The following is an 18,515-nucleotide window of genomic DNA, read 5'->3' as shown; positions in this document are numbered from 1 at the left end:
TATAAGCTTTTTATTTAGTAGACTACCAGTGTAGTTTTTAGGTGTTTGCTTTTAAGTTCTGTGCTTCTAGTGCGAGATATTTGCTTTCCATTTTTATTTGTCCTAAAAAGAATGATTTGGAAAATCAGAGTTATTTCTGTATTTGTATTTCCTTTGCAATTATTGATTTTCTGCTATGCATTGTGCAAACATTCTTTTTTAGGATTTTGCAAGCGACCACCGACCAAGAAGTGTTGCTGGTGATATGCAAAACTCCGACTGGATATTTAAGTTATCACGGTGAAAAGTCATATTCTTCAGTTCCTGGAATATTATAAAACAAAACTTAGAGGTGTTAGAACAGTAGAACCTCTCCTAAGTTGTCCTTGAGCTTTACCAGAATTCTTGCTGGTCTTATTATCGTGGAGAACCATGTATTTTCTTCACCAGCGGCAACAGCAGCAGCAGCAGCAAACTCCGGTTGACTCATTTCCCATTTCATCTCGTCTGTTAAACCTTAACCAACGATCTTCCTCTTTCTTCAGCATGGTTGGGCTTTTTATCACATTACTGTCCCTTATTATTTTACTTGGAATTTTCTACCCTTGGATTGGTGGTTCAGGAAGCCTATTTTCCTCAAGTGGTGAATTTCTTTCAAAATGGAGAGATTATACACTAGCTGAAGCTGCAGCATTTGTAGCAAAGGATGGTGTTGTGATAGTTTGTGCAGTTAGTCAGCCATATTTACCCTTCTTAAATAACTGGTTGATCAGCATATCCAGGCAGAAACATCAGGAGAAGGTACTGGTTATTGCTGAGGATTATGCAACACTTTATAAGGTGAATCAGAACTGGCCAGGACATGCCGTCCTGATCCCTCCTGCCCCCGATGCTCAGACGGCCCATAAGTTTGGATCACAGGTAATGTCTGCCAACTGATTAGTTCCTTATTGATACCTTTTGATGTAGTGATTCCATCACAGGTTATGATATATTTTTGTCTCTCTTATATCTTTCAAATGTGTACCACCACCACCACCATCGTCATCGCCATCTTATACTATTTATTGCTTTTGTTGTTATTATGTTAGGTATGTTTGCATGTTTGTCTAGGTGTAAGCACATCTTTTCTCATGTAATTTAAAGTATCTAGATAGATAAAAATATTTTAAACTAGATCTCTATGGATATTAAATTTATCAGATTTAAAAGTGTCTTCTAAAGTTGTCACATGTCTTTTAAGATAATGATTGAGCACAACAGATGATGGGATGCTGAGACTTAGATATGGAAGTCATCAACATGTCCGTGGTGGTTTACATGGTCAGGCATGAGTTAGTGGCAGATACAGGCCTTGGTTGTTTGGGTGGCTAAGGAGGTGGTGTCTTTGGCTTGTGTGCTACAGTGAAATGCTGCCTATGTAGCCTTCAACTGCTGTTTTGAATTTCTCAGACTATGCTTCAATATCTTCACAAAGAGGCTACAAAGGTGCACATACACAAGTACAAGAGCCACTTATGGGCCAAATACAAAAGAGCCATTAAGGGCTAACACATAACTTCTCAAAAAGGAGCAAGAACACAAGTAAACAATATAATTCTTATTCAAATATGTTTAGACCAAGTATAAAAACAAATGAGAGGGAAGACTCTCTTATATATACAAGTACCATGGCCTTGGGGAGCTCCCAAGAGTCGTTGGGAGCTATCCCAATGGCTATATTTATAGTCATTGGGAGCTATCCCAACGACTCTATGGTCAGGATGACCATAGTGCTCTTACAATGAATAAAAAGGACAAAAATAAATGCTATAAAAATGACTAAATTGTCCTAGTGGACAGCCCCTATTACATATGTGAAATAACCAAAATACCCCTGGTCGTATACCCAAAATACATAACTTAAAATAAGATTATATACATATATAATCTTATACAATACATTCTAACCCATAGTTGGCAAACCTGGCGAGTCGACTCGGATCGGACCCCAACTAGGTCACGATTCAGGACTGCTGATCCAACCCATTAAATAAAAATTTTTATCATGTATTTTATTATTTTAATGCATAATTCTTATATAAAGTCACTTTTTATGAAGAATTTAATATTGTTCAATGAAAAAAGTTATTAATCATGTATAATTATATGTTTTTGCAACTTATCTATTGACATATTAGCTTGAAGTTAGTTATTTTCAAGTCTTATTCATGTGTTTACACTATAAAATTAGAGTCTTGACTCGTCCGAGTCACTGAGTCAACCTGCTGACTTGGTGACTCAGTAGGGGTTCGATCCGAGCCCGAGTCACGAGTTTGCCAACTATGTTCTAACACCCCCTTCAAACTTACGGTGTGATCACCGAAAGTTTGTCAAAAATAAAATAAAATCGAGGTGACGAAAATGCCTTGGTGAAGAAGTTCGGCAGTTGATACTCGGATGTGACATATGATAAGATGATATTCTTCATGTACGTAGTGACAATGCATTTCTATATACTTGGTCCTCTCATGAAATATATGGTTGTCAGTATTAGAATGTGGAATATGGATTGGATATGGATCCGATATCGGATCCATATCCATCCACGAGTTTTGCTTTAAGTTGTATTATAATGTAACATGTGTTACTTATAAGGGGCAATTTTGTCCTTGTAAAAGATAATTGTAACCCTATACTAATGAAGCATTAGTGCAGCAACCAACACACTTTGGGCTGTCGATTTCTCAACAAGGGTTTTCTCTCTCTCTTTCCCTCTCTCTCTCTCTCTCACGTGTTTTCACATGGTATCAGAGCACGCTGCATTCCTGGGTGAAAAGGGATCTTCCTCAAGGACGTGAACAGCCAAGCAAAAGTCGAGTTCCTCATTTCTTTCAGAACTCGTGAATCAGGGACGTGAACAGCCAAGCAACGTGAATTTGTTCCTCCTCAGCAACTCCTCAGGGACGTGAACAACCAAGCAAAAGTCGAGTTCCTCATTTCTTTCAGAACTCGTGAATCGGGGTTCATTTCTTTCAGAACTCGTGAATCAGGGACGTGAACAGCCAAGCAACGTGAATTTGTTCACGTGAATCTGGTCCTCCTCAGCAACTCCTCAGGGACGTGAACAGCCAAGCAAAAGTCGGTTCCTCTTTTCTTTCAAAGGTTCTCCTCCTATTCCCTTATTCCTCTCTGTCAACGTCTGCTTCCAGCAACTGGTTTGTCTTCTTATTCCTCTTTATTCACACACAGCAACTGCTGTAGTTTTTTTTTTTTAATCCACACACAGCCTGCTGCAGTTTTTTTATTCCTCTTAATCCACATACAGCCTGCTGTTTTTTTTTTTAATCCACACACAGCAACTGCTGCAGTTTTTCTTATTCCTCTTAATTCACACACAACAACTTGCCTTGTCATAACTGGGTTAGTTGTTGCACTTCTTTTTCTTAATTTACACACAACAACAGTTGGTCACTCCTCCTTCTTCATTCATTCACAGTTTACACAAAAAGGTTGAATTCGTTCCTTCTGGTACCAATTTCTGTCATAAGCTGCGTCACTCTATTCTTTGTTTTCAGCCACATTTCTGTCATAAGCCTACAAATGGATTCTTCAGGCAATTCTAGTCTTTCCTCCAACTTCCTGGGGCAGCTGGTTTCGGAAAAACTGAATACAAATAACTATTTGACTTGGAAAAGGCAGATTATCCCTTTTATTCGCAGTCAAGATCTTTCAGGTCACTTGGATGGCTCCACTCAAATACCTCCGGAATTTGTCACCACCGAAGAAAAAGGGGATGGAGCAATGTCAAGCACCATTCGCAATCCTGTATTTACTGCTTGGATGAAACGTGATCAGGCTCTCGTCGCATATATCACTTCCACACTGTCGCAAGAAGTTTTGATTTCTATCCCTGATGATTGCACATCTAAAGTATTGTGGGAAACTTTAGCTCAAACCTACTCTTAGATATCAGAGGCTAAGGTGCTGTTTCTCAAGCATGAATTTCAGCTTTTAAAGAAGGGAGCAATGACCATTATTGAATTTTTAAATCAAGTCAAAAGCATCACAGATCAATTAGCCCTTGTTGGATATCCAGTGTCCGACAAAGAAAAGGTGCAACAAACACTGAATGCCCTGGGATCAGAGTATCATGTACTGGTCACTTCTTTATTATGCTTACCTTCGTTGCCCAGTTTTGAGGAATTACGTGCTAAACTCTTCCAATACGAGATGTCTTTGAAAAGCATATCTGATGCTTCAGCAGGGCAATCATCTACGCATGAGATTCTTGTCACAGGGACGTTTGCTGATCGTACACGGAGAGGGCATGGCAGAGGCAAGGGAAATCCAATCCAAGGTGGACGTGGGATACTACCTACACCAAATTCTAATGCCAATTTTTCAAAGAATGTTCCCACATGCTATCAGTGCAACAAGCGAGGTCATATCAAGGCTAACTGCTGGTTCAACCCACAAAATCGGAATAGAATGCAAAACACCAGAAATGTTGGTACATCAGGAACTGCAGGTACGTTCCGAGTCAGTGAAGATGCTAAGGATCTCCTTCTATCTGCTATGGCCAACTTGAATCTGAAGCAAAATGATGATGGAATATGGTATGTTGACTCTGGGGCAGCAACCCATGTCACTGGTAATGCGGGTAAGTTCTCTACTCTGACTCCCTATTTTGGAAAATCTAATATTGTAACCGGAGACGGGACTCACCACTCTATTTCGAACATAGGCAATTTCGTCATTCCTTTGTCTAAGTCATCTATTCCTTTATCTGATGTTGTTCATGCACCAAATATAAAGAAAAATATTGTATCTGTTTCCAAGCTTGTTGATTCTACCAATTCTTCTGTGTAATTTACTCCTACTTTTGTCTTTGTCAAGGATCTTCAAACGAAAGAGATGTTCGCTAAAGGAGAGCGACGTGGAGACATGTATGTCTTTAATGAAGATCCAACCTCCAGTGTCCTGAAGCCCCAATCTGATCTCGTCTCCAAAAGTGTCTTAAGTACATCCAAATGTAATAAGTCAGATCTCTGGCATTCTCGTCTTGGTCATTGTAGTCAAGTCTTTATTGAAAAGTTAGTGTCCAATGGTCTTCTTTCGGAGTCTGTTTCACCTTTATTGAGGAATAAAATATGTCCCAGTTGTCAGGTCTGCAAAAGTCATGTACTTCCATTTCATCAAATAAATAAAAGAGCTTCTATACCTTTTGAGATAATATGTTCAGATGTTTGGGGTCCAGCTCCTAATCCTTCCTCTTCTGGAAGTAAATATTATGTATCCTTTATTGACAGTTTCTCTCGTTTTACCTGGATATTCTTTATGAAACATAAATCAGAGGTCTTTTCCATTTTCCGTCACTTTCATGCCTATGTTAAAAATCAATTCTCTCAAAATATCCAAATTCTCCAATGTGATGGAGGTGGTGAGTATTCCTCTAAAGAATTTTTAGATTTTCTCCAAGATAATGGGATGCATCGTAGAGTTTCTTGCCCGTACACTCCACAACAAAATGGGATTGCTGAACGTAAACACAGACATATTGTAGAAAGTGCAATGAGTATGATGCATGGGAGTAACTTACCCATTAGTCTTTGGTCTGAAGCCTTTCACACTGCCACTCATGTGATAAACCGCCTTCCTATGCCTATTCTTGAAAATCAATCTCCCTACTATGTTCTCTTTGGTGCACATCCCGATTATAATGAGTTACGAGTTTTTGGATGCACATGTTATGTTCATATTGACAAATCCATGAGGACTAAATTCCAAGACAAAGCCTCTATATGCCAATTTGTAGGTTATGCAGATGAACACAAGGGTTACAGATGCTATGATCCTGCCAATAAGAAGATTAGAATTTCCAGAAATGTTGTTTTTGATGAAAATAATTTTCTGGGAAAAGAAACAGATGTCAATCGTGAACCTACTGGTTCAGTTGCTAATTGGTATGACCCATGGCTTAGCGCTGAACTTATTTCACATGCTGCCGAGCATACTATTCTGTCTCCTGAAAGCATACATGGTGAGACAGTTTTAGATGATGCATCACAAGCAGAGTGTCTAAGATACAAAGGAAATGTGTATACCAGGAGATATAGAGAGCAAACAAATGTACCTGCTGAAGAACACATTGCATTGTCTAATGACAGAGAAGCACCAAGAAGATCAGGCAGGATAAGGCATCCTATTGAAAAGTGGGTTAGTTATGACAACTTTTCTATGGACTTTCAGATCTTTTTATCCCAGATTGAAAAACACGATGAACCACTTGGTTTTCATCAAGCTATCCAATCCAACAAATGGATTAAAGCGATGAATGAGGAGATTGAGGCACTGCATGAATGTCGAACATGGGAGATAGTTGGCCGTCCTCCAGACAAAAATGTTGTTGGTTCCAAATGGGTTTATAAAATTAAATATAAACCGGATGATAGCATTGAACGGTACAAGGCGCGTCTTGTGGCCAAGGGTTTCACTCAAGAATATGGTCAGGATTATGATGAGACATTCAGCCCAGTGGTGAGAATGGGAACTATTCACATTATACTTGACCTGGCAATTGAACATGGGTGGATCCTCAGTCAGCTTGATGTTAAGAATGCATTCCTTCATGGGGACTTAAAGGAAGAGGTCTATATAGAGCAGCCTCAAGGTTATACAGAGGGAAGCTCAAAAGAATATGTATGCAAGTTAACCAGAGCTTTGTATGGATTGAAGCAAGCTTCTAGGTTATGGTTTGAAAGTTTTTCCTTAGAAATCCATAAACATGGTTTCTTTCGTTCCCAACTTGACCATTCTCTGTTCATATATAGGAACGGTACCACTGTGGTTTTCCTACTCATATATGTTGATGATATTGTTATCACTGGTAATGCTCCAGACCACATTCAGCGAACTAAAGTTCTATTGAGTATGCGGTTCAAAATGAAAGACCTTGGGGAGCCGAGATATTTTCTTGGAGTAGAGGTAGATAGACAAGGTGATAAAATATCATTAACTCAACATAAATACACTCTTGATCTTCTAGCTAAAGCAGGAATAACAAATTGTAAACCTCTACCCACACCCAGTGTTGTTAATCAAAGGCTCAGTATTTGTGATGGTGAGTTATATCCTGATGCAGTCAAGTATCGGAGTTTAGTAGGCATGTTACAATACCTTACCTTCACTAGACCAGACATTGTGTATTCTGTCAATCAAGTATCTCAATTCATGCATGAACCAAAGACTGGTCACATGGATGTTGTCAAACGCATCCTTCGCTATCTAAAAGGAACGGTGGGTGATGGACTCACATATACTCAATCTTCATGGAAATCACCAAAACATGACATACTTGCCTATACAGATGCAGACTGGGCAGGGGATCCAGATGAGAGAAGGTCTGTTTCAGGATACTGTGTTTTCATTGGAAGAAATCTTGTCTCATGGAGTAGCAGAAAACAGAAGGCTGTGGCAAGATCTAGCACAGAGGCAGAGTATAGATTTATGGCAGCTACCACAGCAGAAGTGACCTGGATTAGGCATCTTCTTACAGAGATGGGAGAGGATATCTCAAATTCGACACTTATGTGTGATAATAGAAGTGCTATACAAATTGCATTCAATCCTGTCCATCACAGTCGGACTAAACATATTGAAATCGATCAACATTTCATCAGACAAAAGATAGCCGACAAAGAGATTGAACCAGTTTATGTGCCTTCAGAAGACCAAGCTGCCGATATGTTTACAAAAGGTCTTACAAGTCATTGTTTCTGGTATTTGAAGAACAAGTTGCACATGGTTCAATCCCATGCACAACTTGAGGGAGGGTATTAGAATGTGGAATATGGATTGGATATGGATCCGATATCGGATCCATATCCATCCACGAGTTTTGCTTTAAGTTGTATTATAATGTAACATGTGTTACTTATAAGGGGCAATTTTGTCCCTGTAAAAGATAATTGTAACCCTATACTAATGAAGCATTAGTGCAGCAACCAACACACTTTGGGCTGCCGATTTCTCAACAAGGGTTTTCTCTCTCTCTCTTTCCCTCTCTCTCTCTCTCACGTGTTTTCACAGTCAGCTATGTATATTGCAATCTTATTATCACAACATAGTCTGGAGGGTGTCCATAGATGAACACTCATATCTTCAAGTAATCTTCGCAACCAAACAATCTCTGATGTTGTAGTAGCCATTGCATGGTATTCAACTTCAGTGGATGATAATGATATTTTTATATTATTTTTTGCACTTTCACGATATCAGATGATCACCTACAAATACACAAAAGCTAGTAGTTGAGCGCCGATCATTTGGATCTCTTCTCCAATCTGAGTCAGAACATGCAATCAACTCAAGAGAAGAGGATGATAACAAAAGACCTTTAGAATTTAAGGTTTGTAAATATCTAACAATTCTCATCACAACACTCATGTAAACTGTGGTGAGATAATGTTTGAATTGGCTGGCTGTATAAACTTCTTGTGCTATATCAGGCCTAGTAATAGTTAAGTAAGTCAATGCGCCAATCATTTGGCGATATAGGGTAGCATCATCCAGAGGTGTCTCATCATCAATCTTCATTTTTGCATTAATAACTTAAGGAGTATCCACCCTCTTTTCGTCAGTTATTCTTGACCTGTCAATAATATCTTTAACAAACTTGGTTTGAAAAAATAAATAGCCCTTAGGAGAATAGGCAACTTCAATTCTTAGGAAAAATCTAAGAAATCCAAGATCAGTCATTTCAAAATATTTTTGAAGAATACATTTAATATCTTTATTCCATGTTTGTCTTCATCTGGGATGGTCATGTCATCAACATAAAGGAGAATTACAATCCCTGCATCAGATTTCTTAGTAAACATGACAATATCAGTATAACAAGATTTAACACCAAATTTGAATATAACATAACTGAAACGATCATACCAGGCTTTGGGTGCCTGTTTTAAACTATAAAAAACCTTTCTCAATCAAAGCACCTTACCGGAAAAAACTTCATATCCTGGAGGTGTATCTATGTGAACTTCTTCTTTTAAGTCTTCATTAAAAAAACATTTTTAACATCCATTTGGTAGATAGCCCAACCTTTGCAGATTAAAAAGAGTTATTTATGGATTGAAGCAAGCTTCAAGGTCTTGGTTTGCGAGTTTTTCAGTTGTAATTTAAGGCTATAATTTTACTCAGTCCCCATTATATCATTCACTCTTTATTTATAAAGGTAACAATCTTATCACTGTGTTACTAATTTATGTTGATGATATAATTGTTACTGGCAGCTGTGGTCAACATATTGAAGAAGTGAAGATGTTCTTAAATAAAAAATTTAAGATGAAAGATTTTGGTCTGCTATGATATTTTCTTGGGGTAGTGGTAGATCGGCAAGTTGATTCTCTTATTTTAACTCAGCACAAATACATGATGGATCTCCCAAGTAAAACGAGCATGAAAGATTGTAAGCCGACTATAACTCCAGTTCCCATTCATCAGAGATTAGGAGCAAATGATGGAGAATTGGAGTTACAGCCAACACAGTTCAGAAGCATAGTTGGAATGCTACAATATCTTACTTTTACCCGTTCAGATATTGTTTTTGTTGTTAATCAAGTGTCACAATTCATGCATTAGCCTAGAACGTCACATAAGGAGCGTGTGAAAAAAATTGCGATATTTAAAAGGTATTGTTGGAGATGGCTTGCTTTACAGAAAAAGAGCAACACATGAAGATGTATTAATGGTTACGACTTATTCAGATGTCGATTGGACAAGAGATCCTGATGAGAGAAGGTCAATATCTTGATATTGTGTTTTTCTTGAAAGAAATTTGGTGTCATGGAGTAGTAAGAAACAAAGGGTTGTTGCGAGGTCAAGTACAAAGGCAGAGTATCGTTCCATGACTGCAATTACAGCTGAAATGACATGCATTAGATACATGTTGAATGATTTGGAAGTCATCCCCAAGTCACTCTTGTTGTGTGATAATCAAGGAGCTATCAAGATTTCAATAAATCCAATTCAACATAGAAAGACAAAGCATATTGAAATTGATCAACATTTTATTCGTCAGAAAGTAGAGGATCAGGAGATAGAGATCAGCTATGTTCTAACTGAAGACCAAGTGGCTGACTTGTTCATTAAAGGCCTCGCAATGAACATGTTTTGGTATTTAAGAAGCAAGTTGTCCATTGATGTTAACCATGTACAACTTGAAGTGGCTATTAAAGTGTGAGGTTGAGGTGGTCGGATCTAGATCCAGATCCAAATCACATCAAGCGTGATTTCTATGCTAACGTCTGTTTATTATGTTGTGTTACATTTGTTTCCTAAATGCCCTATTAGTTGTTTCTTGTATTGTATATTGTTAAGGGTATTTTTGTCTGTTGTAAGATTAATATATATTTATAGTAAAGAACACATTTTCCATTATTGGGAATCATGGAGTTTTAGCCCAAACCTTGTTGTTGTCTTCTTTCTCTATGCAGGAACCTCATAAACCCTAAATCTAACAAATTTTCCCTATGAATGATGTTGACTCAAACTTGTTTAAATTCGGGTCTATGATCTCTAAAAAATCAAAACAATTGTTCCTTATGCTTGTATGTTTTTTTACTCTTGAGCATCATTAGGAGTCTCCCATATAGGCTCAAGTTTAGCCAATTGATCCCAAAGCCTTTTGAGGGTGCTATAGTATTCCCTCGTGGTTTTATCACCTTGTTTGCAACTATGTATTTTATCTTTGACATCCCACTCTGAGCCACATCTTTTTGAGTATACGTTTGTTTAATATATTCTCAAGCTTCATCGGCTCTTTTAAATTTAAGAATGTCGGAGCATGGGTCCTCATGCATACTACCCATAAAGAAGAAAAGAACCTTGGCATGACCCACTTCTCACTCCTTATAGAATTTTTTATATTCAAGCATAGTCTTTTTTCTTTGTACTCCTTTAAGACTCTCCTCCTTAGACACACCATCATTCTCAATAACTATTTTAATGAGAATTGATTGTGGTTCCAATGTTGAACCATCAACAAATTGCCACATATCTTTGCCCATGAGAATTCTTTTAACCGCCGCGGCCCACTTATTGTAGTTTTTCCCATCAAATTTGATGAGAACAATTACGATCTCTTTATCAGTCATAATGAATAAGAAGGGGAAAAAGAGGAGAAAAAGAAAGAGAAAGACAAGAAGAAGAGGAGATTTTTCAAGTTGATGTAGATTCACCGTGAGCTTTTTTACACGTTATGAGCTTTCAACATGTCTTTTTGAATCCACACGTCTTCTAGATCTACAAGGCTTTGATGCCATGTAATAAAACAAGTGCACAAATACAATGCCACAAAAAGGCTACAAAGGTACACATACACAAGTAGAAAAGCCGCTTATGGGCCAAATACAAAAGAGCCACTAAGGGCTAACACATAACCTCTCAAAAGACAGCAAGAACACAAGTAAACAATATAATTCTTATTCAAATATGTTTAGAACAAACATAGAAACAAATGAGAGGGAAGACTCTCTTATACATACAAGTACCATGTCCTTGGGGAGCTCCCAAGAGTCATTGGGATCTCCCAACGGCTATATTTATAGCCGTTGGGAGCTATCCCAATGACTCTATGGTCAGGATGACCATAGTGCCCTTACAATGAACAAAAAAGGACACAAAAATAAAGGTTATAAAAATGACTAAACTGTCCCTAGTGGACAGTCCCCATTACATATGTGAAATGACCAAAATACCCCTGATCATATACCCAAAATACATAACTTAAAATAAGATTATATATATATATTCTTATACAATACATTCTAACACTTGTGACCCCTAGCACCGGTAATCCAATGATGAAATATTGTTATACCAAAAATTCAGCATGATCAAGTGTTTGAACAAGTGCAAGCAAAGTAAATCATAGTTGGCAAACCCGGCGGGTTGACTTGGGAATCACCTGAGTCGTCCCGGATCGGGCCCCAACTGGGTCACCGATCCACATGCCACTCATGTGTCTTTTGTCATGCATTTTGTGGTTTTAATGCATAATGCTTATAAAAGGATAATTTTTATAAAGAATCATATATTTTTAAATCATAAATATCAACAATTATATATAGTTGAATACTTATATAGTTTAGTCATTGATGTCATGTGCTAAATTTAATGATTATACAGTTTGGAGTTTGATTTTTCCTATATCTTAATACTAAAAAATTCATGTTCTAACTTGTTGCTGGCTTGTGAGTCAAGGGTCAGGTGATCCGGATTCGAGTCACGAGGTTGCCAACTATGAAGTAAATGCCAGTAGCCTAATGGTAACTAGGTTCATCACATGAGAATAATTGCAAGAACCACTTGCATGTGATATGAGCTTTGTGTCAGTGTCTCATGTTCTATTTAAATGTGTTATGCTGCTTGTACTACTCATTGTCATGTTTACCTGACAAAAAATGGTATCATTCTGCTTTTTTTGGATTGCCTTGATATTTATATCATTTGACAGGGATTCTTCAACTTCACATCCCGCAGACCTCGCCACTTGCTGCTTATTTTGGAGCTTGGCTATAGTGTAATGTATAATGACGTTGATATGGTCTGGCTGAGAGATCCATTCCTCTTCTTTGAGGGGAATCATGATATTTATTTCACAGATGACATGGCTATGGTGTGTCTGATCTCCTTTCCTTTTATTTGATAAATATATGTTGTCAACTTGAAACTTTTGAAATAGCAGCTTTGTTCTTATATCTGCAAAATAGTGAGCAACTTCTCGACACAAAAGGATAGCTGCTTTTCTATCTTTGTTAGACCCTTATAAATCATCATTTTTTACTCCTGCAGGTAAAACCTTTGAATCATCCTCACACTTTGCCAGCCCCTGGTAAAAAAGGGCGCACTTACATTTGCAGTTGCATGATATTCTTGCGCCCTACAAACGGGGCTAAGAAAGTGATGGAGAAGTGGATTGAAGAACTCCAAGTTCAGCCTTGGACTAGCAAAACAAAGACTAATGACCAGCCTGCCTTCAATTGGGCTCTAAACAAAACTGCTGTGCAGGTTGTTCATTCTGGCTTATCAAAAATATTATGTTTGGAAAAAGTACTCTATTGGCATTTTACAATTTAGATCAACCAAGTACAATTAATATAAGTCAATGACAAGAACAGTGTTAAAATATATGTTTAACATAAATGAAAAGCTCCTCCATCTCATATATAGCTCCACTCCAGTTACTTCTGGGAAAGCCTAATGGTAATTCCAGTGGAATTTCTGAGGTCCATTTAAACACTACCAATGGAAATCATATAGGCCTAGGTTGGCGATGCCTTGCAGACAAGAGTTCCAATGAGTGATTTTCACCCACTTCTCACATAATGTTCCAACTATATGCTGTATACATCTATGTCTTAATGAAATTGCTCACTTGCTTGTTTTTCCAAGCATGCATACATATGTGAAGCCCCATAGGTCCTCTCCTTATTCATGGTGTGTATATAACTTTATGTAAACAATTCTTACATTAGAAACAAGCCTACACTCGAATTTTTGTGGTTTGTGCTCCCTTTTTTTTGGTAATGGGAGAAACCACCGCTTTGGTTTGGACATTCGATTATGGTCTGAGTGTTGCCACGTTCACCATGGCCCTGCTTCAGTGCGGTGTAGAACTTTATAATTCTCCGCCGCCCTCCAGGGATAGTCTTTCATTAGCTTCAACCTTGAGGCAAGAGATGCACGCCCCATGTATCAAACTCTTGACATCCATCAACTTGAACATAGGGCTGGAAACTAACCGACCAGCTTGGGCTCTTCTCAGTTCGGTTCATCCTAGGTTTGTTCCTGTTTAGTTTGTTTAGATAGTGAGCTGAGCACATGTTCGCTCATTGTAAATATTGGGGCTGAGCACAAACAAGGGGTTTTTGTTTAATCTTGCCTCTTATAGGCTTGTTTAGATAGCTTATGTAATATTTATGTATCACACATGTTAAACAATGTATGACAGTAACTGGTTGGATGGACCAGGTCAGGGGTTCTATTCTCACTATAGAACCTTCGATAAAAAAGGCTTTTTGTACTTAAATGTGTCAGGTCAGGGTCAGCCCCTTTGGCTCAGGCCTGTACAAGCTAAACTCAGCTCGGCTCACACAAGCCAAATTAACTGAGCCTGAACACTACCTGGCTGTAAATGAGCTGAGCCTGAACAGCCTCTGTTCAGTCTGTTTGGCTCGCTTACCAGCCCTACTTGAACGCCTCAAGCCAACCCAAATAGTCAGGTGCGTCTTTGTATGCTTGTGGTTTGTGTTCTTACTGAAGGTTTGTTCCTGTTCTTATGACTTAGAATTTGGACTTGCACCAAGGTTTTCATACATGTTTTGGTTTGACCATCTTCATTGAACACCAGTGATAGAATGTAGTGATATCAATGTGTGTGGAGTTTTGTATCAAGAATAGCATTAAGGGGTATGATATAGGAGTAAGATGCAGTATAGTGTGTTACAGGGGTTCATTGTTTGTGTATGTTTCCTACTCTGTTCGTCATCTGTTCATTGTTTTTCTTCTTGTTGGGAACATGGCCCCTTATTGGCTGCCGCATGCTCCCAGTTAAGATGGAATCACAACCCAAAACTCAGTTGAATGCTTGAACATAAGAGTTTTACAAGGAGTGAGTGAGTCCATGAGAGCTTGACGTATGTTCCACTATAATGTAGTTTTTTATCTACGAGGCTCTATCCTGATAGCTAAAGTTTTATTCTATAGTGGTGGTGATAAAACATTGTTACAACCTGAACTCTTTTAGTTTGCATGCTAACCACATTTCTGTGTACACATCCATGGAAGATATCCTAGGCTCTTTTATAGATATGAACCATTTGTGTCATCTCTCTCATATTATTCTCTTCTTAAAACCTGTGGTATCATTGTGAAAACCACTGGCACTGATAAGCACTGATTCTCGACTGTTAAAGCTACCCGAGTTATTTGCTGAAGTTGTGAAATAGTTTTTTTTAAGGAATTTGAGGAAGGTTTAGTGGATGGTATGCATCACATGTATTTGAAAAATCTAAAGAAGGAAACATTGAGAAAGCCAGAGTTTTAGTAGGCCCTAGCCAAAGGTCTTTATGATTGACTCGATATTCATAAGCAATGTCTATGGACCTTCCTAAGTGGTCTCCTTTTCTTTGTTGATGCATTGGAGAGTGATTTATTGGCTGTCCTTGAGGGTTTCCCTGGCATGAATGTCAGGTGAAAAATCTCTGCTCTTTTATAGAGGAATTTGTGGCTGTTTCATTGATCTGGTCTATGTTTAGTGGTCTTAGTATATGCCATACACAAATGTGATGCTCAAATGGTGCCTCATTTTGAAGTTTTAAGTCTCTGTGTTCCCTTTTTATTTGTTGTTGGTAGTGTCACTGTCTCTTGTATGTCACCTTCCCACACTATTTTTTAACTGGCTGTACAAACTACAAATAAATGAGTTAAATGGAGTTGTTTGCAGGTTGATCTGTACTTGCTGCCGCAAGCTGCATTTCCATCAGGGGGGCTATATTTCAAAAACCAAACTTGGGTTCAAGAAACCAAAGGGATGCACGTCATTATTCATAACAACTATATCACTGGTTTCGAGAAGAAGATAAAGCGATTTCGTGAATTTGGGTTGTGGTTGTTGGATGATTATGTAAATGAATCCCCACTTGGCAGAATATGAGAAGAAAATATGCAAGTTTTATCCTTTTTGGCATCGACACATCCTGGGGCTAGAGTTTCTATGGTGATGTCTTGCAGCAACTATGGAAGTGTGTTTTGTTGATGCTGGGTTACCTGATCTTACTAGTTCAGCCAAGAGACTGCACTCTTCTGACCACCATTTAGTCCCAGAGGATCAGCTAATCTTGATTGAGTTGGCAGGAAATCCGCATGGTGTGTTCCACTAATTCAACTCAGTGATTTGTTGTTTCATTATACAACTCTTGACAATTTGTTGTTTTGTTATTCTTTATTTAGTCATTTCTTTTTTCCTATTTTTCTTTCTCCTGTTTTTCCAGTCAAAGAAGAGAATTATCATGTGGCAATTTGATGTTCTCAAGGGGGAACTTTTGAACTTCAGATAAGTTTGTTTGGTGCACCTGAAATGTGATCAGATTTCACGTACAAAAGGTCTGTGTTAATTGAAATTTTGCAGTTTATGGACATGGAAATGTGGAGTTAAATGAACTTGATCATGTTTTACATGACGCACACACACACACAAGTGCCTTTATCCTTTCCCTCCAACACCGGTTCTCAAACAGAGCCTTAGTGGTACCAAGTTTTTGTGCAAACAAGTGCAAGTTGGTGCAGTTGCAGCTGCTGTAGATCTGTCGATCAGACTGAGTTGGCTTAGTTATCTTAGTGCTCCTGCTCATACCGAAATTTAATCAGCATGCTGTTTATTTTTAAGCATTTAAATCATGGCAATATACAATGAGACTTTTCCAAGGAAAAAAATCTACCACGAGATTTTCCTTGCCAAGAAAATCTTGATATTTGGCATTGTTTATGCTGCCATTGTATCAAATTAGGGCATTATTGCCAACAGAGGAAAATGCCTGACGAGGCTTTGAGAAGGGAATCATCATAAGTCAAGACAGAAAGACACGAGTCAGAAATGTCTTTTTGAATTCAACTCTACAGTTGGAAAGTGGTAAAAGTTTTGTTCTTAGAAAATTTGAATATTCGTATCATATAAATAGCGTGGGATATACAGCTTTCAAAAATTCTACCGCCATTTCTCCACCCTTTCAGCTAGACAGTTTTTCATAAGTACGATTAGTGAATCAATCCAATTTCTTTGGACAACATATATTTGCAAACACCTGTGGATGAAAGGATCATACAATGAGTTTTAGATGGAGATGAGGTTTAAATCTTACCTTCTTTCTATATATTTTATTCCTTTTGCTATTTTTTCTATGTTGGTGATAGTAATTATTAAGTCAATTGAGTGTCTCATTTTTTAAGCTATGAGCTGATCCATATTAGGGATGAGTTGGTCCTGGACTAATCAAAACGCTGATGATTTCATTGTTGTCATTCTTAAGTACATAGAATGATATTGTTTAGCCATTTAGTACAGTCTTTCCATTCTTCAAATGTGACCTAAGCAATGATTAATGCTACGTTGACATGGGACACGAAAAGTACATGTGATAAGCAGGAGGGAACGGGCTTATGGATCTCACGGAACAAATTCGATAACAATCCCACCCAAAGAAACAGGGAAGCTATGTGGCCATTGGATCACAAGTTTGTGAGCCAGTACCGTTAAACTCATGAATTGTCTACATCATTTCATTTGGAGGATTGAGTATACAACACATGCAAAGGAAATCTGCGATATGTGGCCGTTGGTTGTGAAGGTGTTGAGATGAAGACACCGTATCAAACCCTTCTGGCGCGAGGGTGTGTCCTTAACTTTCGAAGGTGGGCCACATAAGGCAAGATGGCTGTGGGGCCCCACCCAGATTTGGCTTCTGGTTTCTTATAAAAAAAAGATAGACATAAAAAATTGACGGAGTGAAACTTCTCGATTGTTAAGAGAAATACAATTTTTATGGGTCTTGCTAAGATGGCTAGTTATCCATGCAATCGGTGTTGAACGCTTCCACTCCTTGCTAAGATGGCTAGTTAGTATGTGAATATCAAGAACATATGGCTTGGAGATAAAAAAAAAAACAACCAATCCTTGCCAAGAGCTTTGGAGGAGAGATCAATTAATTGATGACTAATGAGCGCATACGGACATGCTGATCAATCCTTTGGCAATCTTTTCATGAACAAGGTAACAACCAATCTTGTTATGTTTAGTAAAATTGGTAGCACTATGAAGAGCGATTGTCACAGAATAAGAGAGTAAAGCTGAGGATGGTAAATGCTTAAATCTTGTAGAACGCACTTAGACAAATAAGTTCGAACATAACATTGGCTATGGCTCGATATTAGGCTTCAACATAGGATTGAGAGATAATACTTTGCTTTTTTTTCTTTTCCACGATACAGTAGTAGCACTCAAGAACACGCATTAGTTATTAGTTAGAGTTGGAGCATCTAGTCTTAAGGCAACTAGCCAACCCACGTCCCCAGAGGCCTTGAGTTGAAGTGGGCTGGTGGAGCATTTGAGAAGTTCTTGACCTAGGCTCTTTTTAACGTACCTAAGAATATGCAGAACTACATCCGTGTGGGTTTTGCACAGAGCATGCATATACGTGTTGTTATATATTCTTTTTGTAAATGAGTCAGTTTGAGCTTAATTTAATATCTTTATAGAGTATAAACCCTACTACTTCCAGCTTTGAAACAGCATATTTTTATCAAAAAATGACTGTATTGTATAACAAAATGGCACGTTTGCAAAAATGCCCCACAATTTACCAAATCTGCCGAATAAACAATTTTGAAGGTTTTTAATTTTTTCTTGGCGCTTTTACCCCCTTACAGCTGTGAATTTTTTTATTTTTGCACTTCAAGATGATAAAATAATACACCTACAGAACTCGTCAACAAAA

The 18,515-nt window shown here is 38.0% G+C and overlaps 1 protein-coding gene across 1 annotated transcript; it reads left to right on the top strand.

The window, feature by feature from the left end:
• The first annotated feature begins 202 nt into the window (after positions 1–202).
• On the top strand, positions 203–16,164 carry LOC149843363 (UDP-D-xylose:L-fucose alpha-1,3-D-xylosyltransferase MGP4-like). The gene is made up of 5 exons (XM_090001801.1): positions 203–900; positions 12,479–12,640; positions 12,817–13,032; positions 15,470–15,891; positions 16,017–16,164. Exons 1-4 carry the CDS (start codon positions 412–414, stop codon positions 15,677–15,679), a joined length of 1,077 nt encoding a protein of 358 aa, XP_089857927.1. The 5' UTR covers positions 203–411; the 3' UTR covers positions 15,680–15,891; positions 16,017–16,164.
• The last annotated feature ends 2,351 nt before the right edge of the window (positions 16,165–18,515 follow it).

This window comes from Nuphar pumila, chromosome 3 (assembly GCF_984573655.1).
Source record: "Nuphar pumila chromosome 3, dmNupPumi1.hap1.1, whole genome shotgun sequence".
NCBI classification, from domain to species: Eukaryota; Viridiplantae; Streptophyta; class Magnoliopsida; order Nymphaeales; family Nymphaeaceae; genus Nuphar; species Nuphar pumila.
The sequence above is the reverse complement of the archived record's forward strand: the minus strand, read 5'-3'. Positions and strand labels throughout refer to the sequence as shown.

Coding starts and splice junctions, on each gene's coding strand:
- LOC149843363 (XM_090001801.1), top strand. CDS start 412: ATGTATTTTCTTCACCAGCGGCAACAGCAGCAGCAGCAGCAAACTCCG. Junction 12,641..12,816: donor TCACAGATGACATGGCTATG/GTGTGTCTGATC, acceptor TTACTCCTGCAG/GTAAAACCTTTGAATCATCC. Junction 13,033..15,469: donor TAAACAAAACTGCTGTGCAG/GTTGTTCATTCT, acceptor AGTTGTTTGCAG/GTTGATCTGTACTTGCTGCC.